This window comes from Trichoderma harzianum, assembly GCF_003025095.1.
Source record: "Trichoderma harzianum CBS 226.95 unplaced genomic scaffold M431scaffold_15, whole genome shotgun sequence".
Lineage (NCBI taxonomy): Eukaryota > Fungi > Ascomycota > Sordariomycetes > Hypocreales > Hypocreaceae > Trichoderma > Trichoderma harzianum.
In genome coordinates, this window is record NW_020209263.1 from 148,048 (window position 1) to 161,222 (window position 13,175).

Sequence of the window (13,175 nt, forward strand, 5' to 3'; positions counted from 1 at the left end):
ACCCTGAAGGAAGCAGAGTATTAGTATCAGGGCAATTGATAATTGCACAGGTGATGGAAATACATTATCGAGATTGCTGGTGTTGTTTATTTGTTCTAAGATTAAGCTTATTTACTTTCATGTGAGGCTAATTTGATGATGCAATTGCTGGAGATGTTGTGGTGGATGTTGGCTTTTCCCGAGGCAATGTGTATACGCATACAGGTACACAATCAATCTCATCTTATACATATGCCATTACACAGACAAGACAACATAACAGAAACGTCACAATTCCAATTTATGGCTTTTGTTCACATTTAACAATATTGAATAATAAAGGAACTCTCAGTCTTCACCCCCTCACATCGAATCTCTCATGCTCGTGCCCGCCTTGCTCGTCTCCTCAGCAGCCCTCTTGGTCCTCTCCTGCAACGCATCCATCTTCTCCGCCAAATTCTCCTTTGACGCCCGGTCCGCCCTGAGGGCCTCTTCGCTGTCGGATGCAAGCTCCGGCTTCCAGTGGCCTGAGCCCTTTTTCTGCTTGGCGAGGGAGTCTTTCTTGTGCAGGTCGTAGTCAACGCTGGTTTCTATAAAGTTCATCTGTTAGAACGGGCTATTGGCTCTTGGAAAATGCAATTATCTTCGTTGAAAGTGAGGATGAAAACGTACGATTTGATGATTCTTTCAGACCCAGTCTCTTAGTTGTAGAAAAGGCAAAGCCGCGGGTCGCAATAGCTCCGCGCGTCCGCAAGACGCTGGAGACGGGCATCATCTTGGTAGCACTAGCAAACATCATTGTGACTTGAATTGAGGCGATTAGACGTTTAAAATATCGTTTCAGGGAGGAATAGAGATAAAAAAAAAGAATGAAGGAGATGAACGAAATAAGAAAATCACGAGCCTTTTTAAATGGAAAGGGCTTTTCTAAACGTCATGTCACTCTCCACATTGCTGATACGCATCGAAACGTCACAGACACCGCACATCGCCAAGTCAGTCCAGCAAGCGAGGCTACAAGCACGGCGGCGTGTGACGTCACCATTGCAGCATGCTGTCAATCTCCCCCAATATAAGGAACAACACGATCCTCGGTAATTTCAGCACGATCGGGGACATCAAGATAAGCATAATTCCATAATTCCATTCTATACATTGAATTCGGGCACGAACCTCGCCGTTTTCATCGACGGATGAAGCATTTCAATTTCATCACGACACAACATAAATGCTGGCGAAACCTACCGTTATTACTCCGTGCACATCACTCCCAACATCAGGACATCCATCTCATCCAAAATACGCTCACATTCATCATCACAGTTTATCAAGAGGCATCGTCTGCATTTGTTTAAACATTCGTATATTCTTCGTCCTGTTGGCCTTTCAAGCCGCGGTATCTAAACCACACACACATGCGCCATAAAAATCCCGGACACACTGAAGTTTCCCATGAAATTGCAACACCAGGGCGTTCCAAAAAAAAAAGGGCCTGAGAACCCCGGGAACCCTACCCGCAAACCAGATCATTGTCATAGCTCCCCCTCCCATCCACTCCAAGATGCTTCGCAAGAAAATAATCAAACAAGATCAAACATATTTGTCTTTCCCAGACTAGAATATCCAGTAACACAGGGGCTCGCGTGTTGTCAGAGCAGCGAATAGAAGAACCAGACAGGACAGAATCCACGCGCCGCCTCCCTCAAGGAGGAGGGCCAAAAGTTGTTGTAGGCTGTAAAAAAACACACTCAAGACAAAAAAAGATCAAGCCGCTTTCCCCATTCGATTTGCACACAGCGGCGCCGCAGCAACTCCCCCAAGAAATCGACTCAGACCAACTCCCCATTATTTCCCGGTAATAAAAAAGATAATAAAAAAAACCGTTTCCAGTATGGTGATGCGCAAACAAGAACCGCTCATCTTTCCAGAACCCCGCCAGCCCAAGGTATTTCCCATATGTGACTAGACAAGAACAGCCGTGCCCCCCAACACTTTCATAAGATATCGCTTCTATATCTTTCTTTTTTTGTTGTCTTGATGACTTCGTAAACCCGTATAACCGCAACAAAGGGAGAAGGCATTTTATGGTTTTAAGCAGGAAGGACAATTCGCTTCCCAAGATGGTGAGACGCCGGATGATCGTAAAAAGAAACAAATCCCACAACTCCACTGTCGGTTACCGATGCAACACAATTATAGAGAACTGCAAGGAAATTTGCCGTGATACAAGGAGGAAAAATAAAAGGAAAAACGCCATACGTGCCCCAGCAGCCTTGATCGAACAAGGCGAAATGGCAAGAGAAAATTGACAAAGCAAAAAAACAAAAATGGTATCGATCTTTCTCAAGTCGCGCCGGTAATATCCTCGTAAGAAAATCCTGTCGAAACAAATCGGTGTATCGCGATTATAGGTGCTTATACATAGGAGTGGGTGGAGGTAGTGTGTAAGAGTGTTGTGAGGAAGGTGAGTTGTTTTTGGGTGTATAGAGATATAAAAGGGGAGTCAACAGCCTCGAGGAACCCAGCCCGCAAGAGAAGTGAGGGATGTCACTTTTGATTTTTTTTGTCGAGTTTCACTTGTACCCGCCAAGACCAGAAAAAAGAAGCTTGCTGCGAATGGCGCAGTGTCGATTTTTTTTCCATCCAACGATCACGGCAACCGACAGCGGTGCTTTGAGGTCGTCTCCATGGTTATCATGCCATGGCAGTCTCCCTCATGCGAGGGAGCGCAGACGACCCGCTAAGCACTCTACCATCGGCGAACGGATTGCTGCAGTCGGGCAGGCGATAGTGAAGGGGGCGGGCTGGGCACGGAGGTGCCAGTGGCAGGGTTGACAATGGGGATGGCATTGCGGGGACGAGCAGCCATCCGGAAGGCGACAGTCAAAGGCTGGACGCCGGGAGGAGGAATAAAGGGAGGAGACGAAGAGTTGAGAGAAAAGGCGGGGGCGACGGTCTGAGGCTGCTGGGTGGGAGAGGCCTCGGGAGAGTTGCTGGCCAGCGACGAGCGCTCAGAAGCAGAGATGGACACCAACTGTTGCAGCGGCGAGTCAGAGAGGCTGCGTGAAGGGGAAGAATCCACCGGACTCGGAGGACTACTCACGTCGCTTTCAGTCAGCAGGTTGGGGCAGAACTCCAGGTCGTCTTCGAGGTCAAAGGATCGGCCGGCCTCGAACCGGGTGCGGAACGCAGACAGGGCGGCCGTCTCGTTGAGCTCTCGCATGCTGCGCACGCCGCGGAACTGGCGTTGCGACTGCGAGACGTTGAGACGAGGGGTTCTGCGATTGCGGCTGTTGGTGTGGTGGTGGGAGACGGGGGCAGCATGCGCAGTATGCGCGTTGAATCCGTAGTATGAAGACATGATTGCGAATCTGTGAAGTAGCTAGGGATCCAGCGTAAGGGTTTTAGAGGAGCGACGTTTCGAGTGGTGCTGGTGGTTGAAGATTTGAGATTGTGTGCGTCAAAAGCGGTCGCGGAGGTGGTAGGGCAGGAAGAGGGTGCAGCAAGTCTTCTTGGCCTGAAAAGCGAGATTAAATTAGACAGATAGGACAACGAAGCAAGATAAACTCGGCGCTGTTGTCGTGGCGAAGCGATGTACTAAAGAAATCTAACTTTGTGGAGGAGAAAAAGTGTTGAAGAGATGTAGAAATCCGTTGGTGGTAATTTTTTACTTTTTTTGGTGTCGAAGGTGGTAAATGGATGGTAAGTTGGCGGTAGTCAGAATGGGATCGGGTTTGGGGGCGGGTGGTACAAAGAATAGAAAGGGTGGGAAGCAGAAAAGCAGGAGCAGGGCAGAACCTCTTGGGGGGCTGGCAGCGGCCTTTTTGTTTGGTTGAGGGACCTGGAGGGACGCGAGAGAGACTTGGGCACAGCCTGTCGAATAAGATTCCGGCGAGCCAGGATAGGCCGTCTTCGCCACCAGCTAGCGATTGGGCTGGCGTGCAGCAGCGCTACTGGTCCTGGCCGGGGCGCCGTACTGGGCCTAGGGCCGCTGGGGGGGTGCGTGGCTGCACAGAGGGTGTGCACTGTGTGGTTTTCCGGGCGGCGGCGGTTGTGCAGGTTGTGGTTGTTGTGCGTAATACCAGGTACGTACCAGGGGGGACATTTGTAAGAGTACTCGTAAGAGTGCAAGCTGGACAGTCACCTCAGTTCAGTCAGCCAATCTGCCGTGATGGCGCACTGTGGCACCGTGAGAGTGCCAACGCAACGCAGCGCAACGGCGAGGGTGCTGGTCCTGGCACCGCGTGGTGGTTCGATGGGGGCCTGGGGGGACCGTGCCAGGTCGGTGGCGACCGCACTGCAGCTTCGATTCCGCACTGTACGGCGCTGTGCTGTGTTGCTCTGCGCTTACTGTACCTATGTACTGTATTGACTGTACTCGTATCTACTATGTGCTCGTAGTGGAAACGATTGACTGGATCCATCATCTACAGTATTGAATTGAATGCTTGCAAGCGGCCTCTGCGCAGTGACAAATGAGTCTCATTCGCCACAAAGCTCGCCCGACTCCTGCTACAGATTCTCAGACCAGGTCTCACTCTCACCCAAGAAAGAGAGAGAGAGTGACAGAGAACCCCCCAGATTCTGTTGTCGTGCACGGACAGGCGGATGCAGTCGCTGCTCGTACATGTACCAGGTTGGTCTGGTATTCCGTACAGGTATTGCTGCACACCCACGCCCGCATTCACACAGAGTACGGAGTACAGGCACTGGCTACCTGGCAACTGAGACATGCCCGCAGACTGGACTGGATGCAGCTCTCAAACCCCAAACCGCGCGCATCCAAGACCCTACAGTAGGACATGCATACACGCTCCTACAGTGTCCGCGCCCGGCATTCACCATACTGTACGAGCACAGTGCGGCGCCGTACGAGTCCACGCTGGACCGGCTGGTTTTGCCATTGAGTCCGCCTCTGCCCCTGCATGGCTGGCCGACGACTGTGCAAGCATCCATGGATCTCTCATGTCCCAGCAACTCAGCGCCCCATCGCCAACTGGAGCCTCTCATCCACAGCGTGCCAGAATCAGCGCCACCAGCGTGGATGCTCTGCGCTGGCCGGTACCAGCAAATTGCGTGGCTGACTGCGTGGAGGACAAGTCACCTACTGCGTGTCCACGTCTTGCACTGTGGACTCACGGCTTCACCCCAAGAAATTAAAGGCAGAATATCCATTCATGGTCAGTGCCGCTGGGTAAGTTTTGCACTGTGCTTCTGGGAGCAACTAGACCCGTCCAGTCACATTGCGGTACCAAGATCCTTCTACCTAAGGTATCCAGAGCTTTGTGTACGAGTACAGTAAACTGGACCTTGACAATACACACTGTCCGAATACTGTACAAATCACAACATACGGGCGCTCGTACAGACACAGTACCAAGTGCGAAATAACGGATCGCTCTTCGTTGGGGCCCAGGATCTGCCGGCCGGACCTCAACTGGGCCCCCTCGTGGTTGCTGGCCCATTCCAGCTCGCCAACAAACGGCATCAATGATCACTTGACTGCGTCGTTTTCGCGGCTAGTGCGCCGTCGGTACGTGAGACTGCTAGTCCGCGATCTGCTGCTGACCAACTCGGTGCCAATCCTCCAAGCGATGCCGCCTCGCTTTTGGCACCTGGTGCCGAGCACAGTAAGTCGCCATCGCTGCGAGGATCAGGAACAGTAAGATTGAAGCTTCTGGCTTGGGCTCGCTGCTACGAGAGGACTAATAAAACTGCTTGCCAGCTTGTCAGCCGCGGACATGGAGCATCTCTCTTCATGGTGAAATTTCGCCATCATCTGCTCGGAAATTGGGGCAATTCCGGCTGTCTGTTCGTTTGGGTATTTTCTGGTCCGGCGCCTGGGGTGCTGTTGAGATGTCCACCTCGTGAATTGGATTGCCGCTCCGTGGCATCAACTTGCAATTACGAAGCAATCAAAGCGTATACAACAGACTGAGATCCATCACTCCAACTTCGATGTACGGCACGGCAAGGTTCGACTTGGTTAGGTTTCAATCTCGGGCCAGCAAGGCCCGCATCTGCATGGACGGCTGCTACCGACATGCTGGCTCCAGTGTCAGTCAGTCATGCCCTTCTTTACCTTGATTTCATGTTTATTTTTGTCTTTGTTTTCGCCGCGTGTGGTTTATTGACTTGCAATTCGATGTTTTTGCCGCACAAGCGCATGCGTGTGCCGAGACACTTGCGGGAGAGACAGTGTCAGAACCGCTCGACACCACCATGGTTCGTCCTTGGACATGGCACCAAAGACGGAATCGCCATGATGTGCGTCGCATTTCTGGCCTGTTTCGACACTCTGAAATTGCACACCCCAAAATCCGCATCGCTAGGGGACCGACTGAGAAACGCATTCCGTTTCTCGCCTTGTCATCTGCCTCCATACTTGGTACCTGCGCCAGCTACCTTCAGGGCTAGTGAAACCTAGGCAGCCCCTGGCAGGGAGAAGAGGAGCATTGGACCCCCCTTGGGTCTGTTTATTCACCCGCCGATGCACAATGGTACGGGCAGTTAAACATCACTCCAAGGCACTCTGATCGTAATCTGTGTCTGCCTGTGCCATGGAATCCATATTCGCCACATTGGCCGATTGACTTTCCCCTCAGGGATCATCACAGGTACCATCTCGCGGATACAGGTACGAAGCCATGAGCTCTTTTGCGCCAGATGTGGACGATAAGGAGGACACTTTCCAACGGCCCGGCCGCGCACCGGCTCCAAACTCTAGAGAAGCCTTCAGGTCATTTCACGCCCATGTTGTGTGACTGCGAGCAAGCCATCAAATCCACTCACACTTGCAGACCCCAAACCTCTCACCACTAATCCACTCTGGGGGGAAAGGTGGCGGCTCTAGTAAGCTGGGTGCTGGGTTCTTCGCACATCTTGATCCGCACTGTGGCGTGGTGGTTGGGTGGTCGAGGTGGAATGACGATGCTAAAAAGGATGCAGACACAAGCGCCACGAGCAGCAGCAAGGTTTTTTGCTCTATCAAATGACAGGTCGAACCAACGCCACTGTCGGCAGCCAGCCCGGGTTGCTGCTCACTGGCGGCACAGCATTGAATCCAATCTGATGATGGGAATCCTTTCCCGGCGTTGCTTGCAGATCCCACCAAGGGATTGCTCCTCCAAAGCTTGCCAACTTGCTTTCCGTAGTTGTCTAGCAATCATGTCTTATACAGATCAACCGGGTTCCGACGAAAAGTACTCCGTATGGATATGGTGATGGATATGGGTACCGATCATGAATGCAAATCCGCCTGCACTTACACGCAGATAGAAATTAGGAGGCAACTTTCCAAGAATGATCGGCTCATGGCTGCCCCCCAAGAACAATCTAATTTCAGGTTTCACAGCTGCATTGGATCGAGCCGGGCTTCGACCTGTTACACCGCGGCATCGATCTGCAGAGAGCTGCTTCGCCTCCCCCATGGCTGGCTTGGTTCGACTCCAATGCAACGAGGCTTGGTTCGACTCCAATGCAACGAGGCTTGGTTCTGGCCAATCTGATCTACATACTCCAGATGGAGGGGATCTAAGTGGCCGCTGGCGGTTGGAGCCGTGCGTGTAGCAGTAGCATTCGCAGTGCCCGAGAGCTATTCTTGAAGTCTTGCTGCCACATCATGCCATGTGTTTGACCATGCCTCCAAGGGGATGCCGTCATCACTGTTACCCTATCGCCTGTCGGTGGTCTGCTTCAGTAACAACTCGCAGTAGCGCCATAGCCGCTGGTCATGATGCCCATCTGCAGTCCTCCTTGCTGTAGGACCTATTAAAAGCTAGTACTATGCGGCATACTGCACGATTCTCACGGTTGAGCCGGTAGCGTTGCGTCTCGTTGCAGAAGCAAGCTATTACTGTACTACTACGCCGGTTGAGACTTCGAATAGAACACTGCCATGTTGAGAGCGCTAAAGGAAGCGTCATGCAGCCACAAGCGCCGACGTTTGTACAAGACGGCCACTTCCTAGTGTTGCCAGTACAGCAGTTAAACGCCGGGTCGGCTCCGACGTGACCCTGGGATGAAGAAAGAAGATGGATGGGTGGTCTGGCTCCTGGTTCGAGTAACAGCCATAATGTGTGGCACGGAAGCGCACTGGTGCCGGCACAAGCTACAAGCTGGTTGCTCGCGCTCGCGCTCAGGCTCGCCGCTCAACTCTTTTCGATCCTGGCATCCCTCATCTCATCTCCCTGCAGACAGGCTACGCAAAGCGCACAGCATGTCTCGGAGCATTGCCGGATACAGGCTCAGGTCTGCACGGACGTGTAGTTACAGTACAAGCAGCAAACCATTTCGAGGGCCATCTCGAGAACCCCAGATCGCCCGCTGTGTCCGGCTCGGTTCGCCGCTCCATCTTGCGGCTGCTGCTTGCGCCCGGCACCTTTGGGCTCTCCAGGCCCGTTGGACTGTCGGCATCTGCACCCCATACTTGAACTTCGGATTCCGTACTCGGGCCACTGCGCTTTGATATTGATGTTGAGCGGCTTTGGTTGTGCCTGTACCTTGTGCCTGTACCTAACAGCGAGTAGTCCTCGTACTGTACGATCGATCGTCAGCTTATTGGCTCTTTTCCGGATGCACTCCGTAAAGGATGAAGAACGCCCCGTTCCTTTGCTCTTCTCTGTCGTTTTCTTTTGGCCTTCTGCAAGGGTTCGATCCCGGAGAGCGTCAGTCTGCCTGCACTCCGCGGGGTCTGCAAGTCCTACGAAGTTAGTACATGGAATATCTGTTCGCCAACCGCCCAGACTTGGAGTACTCACCAAGTACCCAAAGCAGCATCTTCAGGTCCCCCTGTCTCTACCTTAGCTATGCCCTGGCGATACCCTGGACGAACCCCATCAAAGAGCGGTGTGGCGGCAGGCCATCAATGTGATTACCTGCTTTCATTGGCCAGACCCTTGTCCATGGATATCGTGGCCTGATTCCTGTTGGCTGTCCCGAGTCTGTGAGGTGGAGAAGCAAGACATGGCTTTGTGGAGTCGTCGCCCGCATGTGGAGAGACGAGCCTTTGACGCTCTCCGGAGGTGACTTGTGGTCTGGAAGAGAGGTACTTTGGGTTTGGCCAGCGTCTGGAGGTCAGGTACATGCCTCCTGGAGCTGGTGCTGGTTCTTGATGCTGGCTATCAGGGTTGCTCGGCCACCACTGGGCGGAGCGAACGGTAACGCAGCCACTCTTCCACTCTTTCAGCCCAGCCACACGGTGCGAAGCCATCTTGGCCCCAGAGTGGCTTCGTGGCGCCGGGTCTTCCGCCCTCCCCTACTGCGAGTCTTCCGGCTTGTTGAGAGACAAGCAGCGCATTCTTTGTGAGCTGCTCGTTTGGGCGGCCACACGGACATGCCGACCGATAAGGTGCTGCGGTGCCAATAGTAGCATATGCAGACTCCCGAGCTGCAGCCAGACAGTTCTGGAACTTGTATCCCACGTCTCCGATCTTATCCATCTCTCCACTTTCAGGCCGGAGATGCTAATTAATTCAGGCTTTTTCTCGGATTCCCCTTCTTTTCCTTCTCTGCCCTTACATGGAAGCACGCAGGGGGTTCGTGGGATGACGTAGAGCGCAGGAGAGGACGTGCTTTGTTGTTGCAGAGACTCAACAACGGCCTGCCGCTAGGTGGTTCGACCGATGGCTTCATCATAGCGCATCGCCTAGTCTTTTCGGCCGATTGAGGCTGAGTTGGTTTTACGAGGGTGAAACTGGAGACATTAACAAACAGCCCCTGAGGTGGCTTCGAGTTATTTTTGGTGAATAGTTGTTGAACCTGTCCGGAGAGCCGCAACGTGGTCTGAAGCAACCGGCAGCACCACAACAACCCCATGATGCTCCGTAGAGGCAAATGCCAACTCGCCACAACTATTGCAACTGCCCAGACCTGGTGATAGCTGCCACAAGGTTGAACCTGCAGTGGACGACCCAATCCCAATATGCCTTGCCCTCGGCTTAGAGACGGTTGCCATGTCTTCGTATGAAGGAAACGCTTGTATCCTCGGCAACTTGGCGGGGTGACCCTCGGAGGCGGATTATCCCAACCGACAAATCCAACCTCCGGCCAGTTGTTGACCGATATCGTCCGTCTCGGCGCTTTTGCTCATACAGTTGCGCTGCCAGGCGCAGTCAGAGATTCCCCCCTCCCTCAGTCCGTTTGTGCGATTCGCATTCCGAGAATTGAAAATCGCAAATCATGGTTCCGTACGGACTCCGGCTCCGCTCGGACCAGCTCACAAGGAGGGGCTCTGCTGTCGTGGCGGCGGCGGCATGTCTGTCGCTCTACATGCTCATCAGGCCATCGCTGTCGCCTCGGACAAAGTCGCCCAAGACAGACATTGCGCGCGTCAAGGACCGTTCGGGGACCGATCCGGAGGACCCCGAGAAGGCGGCGCCGTACCCTCCGGAGCTGTTCCCGGGCGGCAAGGACGTCCAGACGGTATATGGCACCGTCAGGGTGTTTGAGTGGGGGCCTGAGGAGGGCGAAAAGGTGCTTCTGGTGCATGGCATCGGCACGCCGTGCATTGCCATGGGCGGAATTGCCTGGGAGTTTGTGCGGAAGGGGTACAGGGTCATGGTCTTTGGTAAGTCTATCTCTGTCCTCTGTTGTATCTTTGCGTATATATATCTATATATATCTTCATGAGAGGGGCGACATGAACGGGACTGCTACTTACACGGCGTCGCATGTAGACTTGTTTGGGAGAGGCTACTCCGATGGCCCTTCCAATGCGCCGTACGATGAGTGTCTCTATACCACTCAGATTCTTCTCGTCTTGGCATCTTCGTCTCTGTCCTGGACCGGCGCCTCTTCCTTCCACCTCCTGGGCTACTCGCTGGGGGGTGCTCTGGCAGCAGCCTTTGCGGCGTATCACTCGCACATGCTGCGCTCCCTCACCGTAGTCTGCCCAGGAGGCCTCGTGCGCGAGTCCCACCTCAGCTGGAAGAGCCGCCTCCTGTACTCCCACGGCGTGCTGCCCGAGTGGCTGCTTCGGAGCTGGGTGCGGGCACGCATCGCGCCGCAGCACGGGCAGAGCGCAGACATTCCTGATGGCGACGAAGCGGCAGAGGTCAACTTTGACGATGTGTCCATGGCTGTTGGGAGGAACAGTTTCGTCAGAGTTGGGGACGTCGTGGGCTGGCAGCTGGATGCTAACCCGGCCTTTGTCGACTCGTACATGAGTACGATTCGGTATGCGCCTATATATGGGCAGCATGATAAGATGTGGGCTATCTTGGGGGAGAGGCTCGCTGCTAATCGGGAGCTTGGCCAGGGGCTGCAGAGGGTGTGCGTCATCTTGGGGGATAAAGACACGTTGATTATCAAGGACGAGTGGATTGAAGACACCAAGGCGGTTTTGGGAGAAGAGGGCGTAGAGGTTTGGGTGATTTCTGGGGGCCACGAAATCGCCATTTCAAAGGGCAAAGAGGTAGCTGATGTTGCCATGTCGTCGTGGAAGAGCAGTCGACATGGTAATAGCAAATCATCTAAGAGCAGCAGCAGCGGCAGCGGTAGCGGAACTCGATCCAAGAAGATTAGACATAGAAATTAGAGCTCGGATGGAGAAGCTTATAGAAGATAGAGTTCGAATGGAGAAGGTTAGAAGACCGGCGCTGTTTTATTTATATGCGTCTGAGTATATATATATAGTCTTGATGCATCGATTTCCTCGAGAATATCCCCCACCAAAATCCATGCCATGACTGGGTCCCGTGTACTCCAGAACAAAGAAATACAAGAATAGAAAGAATAACGCTATTTTGGGAAATTCAGACAAAGAAAACTGTTTCAAGTGTTCCAAAAAGACACCCTTCCAAGACGCCATGTACCCAATGCTTTCATCCCTCATTTCCAAATAATATCATGTGTATGGTAAAAACGTGCTTGGCAACCACAAACGTTTCTGGAACGGAGCTCAACGGCGGTTAATTCTACTGATTGTTTTTGTGAAGTTGGCCAAGGACAACCAGTCGGATAGTTCGAAAGTAAGCCCCAAAGTCAGAAACCACCCCTATCTTAGGTTATTTGCATTCGGATTCTCAGTTAGTATGTTCTTCGGCCGACCTTTCGGTCGGTTCTTCGGTCGGCTCTTGCGACGTGCCTACTTGTCGAGATTTCGTGCCTTGACGAACCGGTTGATTTGTTCCCTCGTGAGCTTATCATTGTACTGTTCATAGCACTCATAGAAGGATATTATCTCCTGGGTCGCGTCTACCATGGCAGCAATGTCGACATCGCTCTCTGCCAACCACGCCGCGAAATGCTGGACACGGGTGATCCTAGCTTCTTGAACCCTCTCTTTAACCTCTGGTGTCGAAGGGATTTCGGAGAGAATCCCGCCCTGGCCTGATCGAGCGGTGTGTGCTTGGCTGAGAGCGGCTTGTGCAGCTGCCAGACCGGCGGCTGCGGCAGATCCTGAGGCACTCTGTCCCGGAACCGTGGAGTTTGGACGCAGAACGAGGGCCAAGAGGATTGCTACCAATGCGACAATGTGTGGCGAGCAGAGAAATGGTAGGTCCGTCATGTAATGATCGTTGATGATCGACTTGGCGAGCTGCACGTCTTCATCGACCAGGGATAGCTCGCCGCGTAGAGCCAGCAGACTTCGGTAGGGTTGATGTACAATGAGCTGAGAGCTCATCTCGCTAATAAGGTAGAATTCGCACTCTCCAATCTTGGACGTGTCCAGCCCGATGAAGTCCTGCCAGAGCTGCCTGGCCTCGGTCACAATCAGGCGGATGTGCTGCGGCGCTTCTTCCATCTTGCAGGCCAGGTATATCGCAGTGGTAATGACGAGATACGGGTTCGTTCGACGGATTTCGACTCGCGTGTAGAAGCGCTTCAGGTAGACCTGCGCCGTGGCCATGGCCTGCTGGCGGATGGTGAGACGCTTCCCCAATCTCAACAGCTCTAGTAGACGGACGGATTAGTTGAGCGGAACACAGGACACCGATGCTGCGACGCGCAACTACTCACGTTGATTGAAGTAGATGGCCATGTGCCGCGGCTGTGGGAGAGGGAACATGCGGACGAGCTCGGCATTTTCGTCCTCCAGCTTCTGGCGCATCGAGGCGAGCTCGTCCTTTGTGAAGAGCCAATGCCGCCGCTGCGTCGACTCCCAGTAGTTGGCGGACATGGCTGCGGAGACGGGGCCGCGAAGGGCACCTCTCCGTCTGAAGGGGCACTGGGAAGCACTGAAAAACACAGGGTAT

The 13,175-nt window shown here is 53.4% G+C and overlaps 9 protein-coding genes across 9 annotated transcripts; 4 read left to right on the forward strand and 5 right to left on the reverse strand.

Annotated features, from left to right (window-relative positions):
- Positions 1–77: 77 nt before the first annotated feature.
- M431DRAFT_512275 (hypothetical protein) lies at positions 78–912 on the reverse strand. Its single transcript, XM_024919809.1, has 2 exons — positions 652–912; positions 78–569 (listed from the first exon to the last, which is right to left on the reverse strand). Exons 1-2 carry the CDS (start codon positions 776–778, stop codon positions 343–345), a joined length of 354 nt encoding a protein of 117 aa, XP_024769719.1. The 5' UTR covers positions 779–912; the 3' UTR covers positions 78–342.
- A 234-nt stretch (positions 913–1,146) lies between these two features.
- On the forward strand, positions 1,147–1,466 carry M431DRAFT_512276 (hypothetical protein). The gene has a single exon (XM_024919810.1). The coding sequence runs from the start codon at positions 1,208–1,210 to the stop codon at positions 1,403–1,405; it is 198 nt and encodes a 65-aa protein (XP_024769720.1). The 5' UTR covers positions 1,147–1,207; the 3' UTR covers positions 1,406–1,466.
- Positions 1,467–2,728: 1,262 nt separating this feature from the next.
- Positions 2,729–3,340, reverse strand: M431DRAFT_95968 (hypothetical protein; the record flags this gene model as incomplete). The annotated part of the gene is made up of 2 exons (XM_024924768.1): positions 2,729–3,013; positions 3,083–3,340. The coding sequence occupies 2 exons, from the start codon at positions 3,338–3,340 to the stop codon at positions 2,729–2,731; spliced, it is 543 nt and encodes a 180-aa protein (XP_024769721.1).
- Positions 3,341–3,650: 310 nt separating this feature from the next.
- Positions 3,651–4,638, reverse strand: M431DRAFT_541660 (hypothetical protein). The gene is made up of 2 exons (XM_024921102.1): positions 4,160–4,638; positions 3,651–4,111 (listed from the first exon to the last, which is right to left on the reverse strand). Exons 1-2 carry the CDS (start codon positions 4,404–4,406, stop codon positions 3,930–3,932), a joined length of 429 nt encoding a protein of 142 aa, XP_024769722.1. The 5' UTR covers positions 4,407–4,638; the 3' UTR covers positions 3,651–3,929.
- Positions 4,211–5,850, forward strand: M431DRAFT_541662 (hypothetical protein; the record flags this gene model as incomplete). Its single annotated transcript, XM_024921103.1, has 3 exons — positions 4,211–5,173; positions 5,259–5,609; positions 5,713–5,850. Exons 1-3 carry the CDS (start codon positions 4,424–4,426, stop codon positions 5,848–5,850), a joined length of 1,239 nt encoding a protein of 412 aa, XP_024769723.1. The 5' UTR covers positions 4,211–4,423.
- A 76-nt stretch (positions 5,851–5,926) lies between these two features.
- M431DRAFT_512278 (hypothetical protein) lies at positions 5,927–6,445 on the forward strand. The gene has a single exon (XM_024919811.1). It carries the CDS (start codon positions 6,023–6,025, stop codon positions 6,404–6,406), a length of 384 nt encoding a protein of 127 aa, XP_024769724.1. The 5' UTR covers positions 5,927–6,022; the 3' UTR covers positions 6,407–6,445.
- Positions 6,446–10,248: 3,803 nt separating this feature from the next.
- On the forward strand, positions 10,249–11,515 carry M431DRAFT_95955 (hypothetical protein; the record flags this gene model as incomplete). The annotated part of the gene is made up of 2 exons (XM_024924766.1): positions 10,249–10,546; positions 10,656–11,515. 2 exons carry the CDS (start codon positions 10,249–10,251, stop codon positions 11,513–11,515), a joined length of 1,158 nt encoding a protein of 385 aa, XP_024769725.1.
- Positions 11,516–11,548: 33 nt separating this feature from the next.
- M431DRAFT_259757 (hypothetical protein) lies at positions 11,549–11,938 on the reverse strand. The gene has a single exon (XM_024913855.1). It carries the CDS (start codon positions 11,810–11,812, stop codon positions 11,582–11,584), a length of 231 nt encoding a protein of 76 aa, XP_024769726.1. The 5' UTR covers positions 11,813–11,938; the 3' UTR covers positions 11,549–11,581.
- Positions 11,887–13,099, reverse strand: M431DRAFT_524013 (hypothetical protein; the record flags this gene model as incomplete). The annotated part of the gene is made up of 2 exons (XM_024920564.1): positions 11,887–12,873; positions 12,940–13,099. 2 exons carry the CDS (start codon positions 13,097–13,099, stop codon positions 12,065–12,067), a joined length of 969 nt encoding a protein of 322 aa, XP_024769727.1. The 3' UTR covers positions 11,887–12,064.
- Positions 13,100–13,175: the final 76 nt, after the last annotated feature.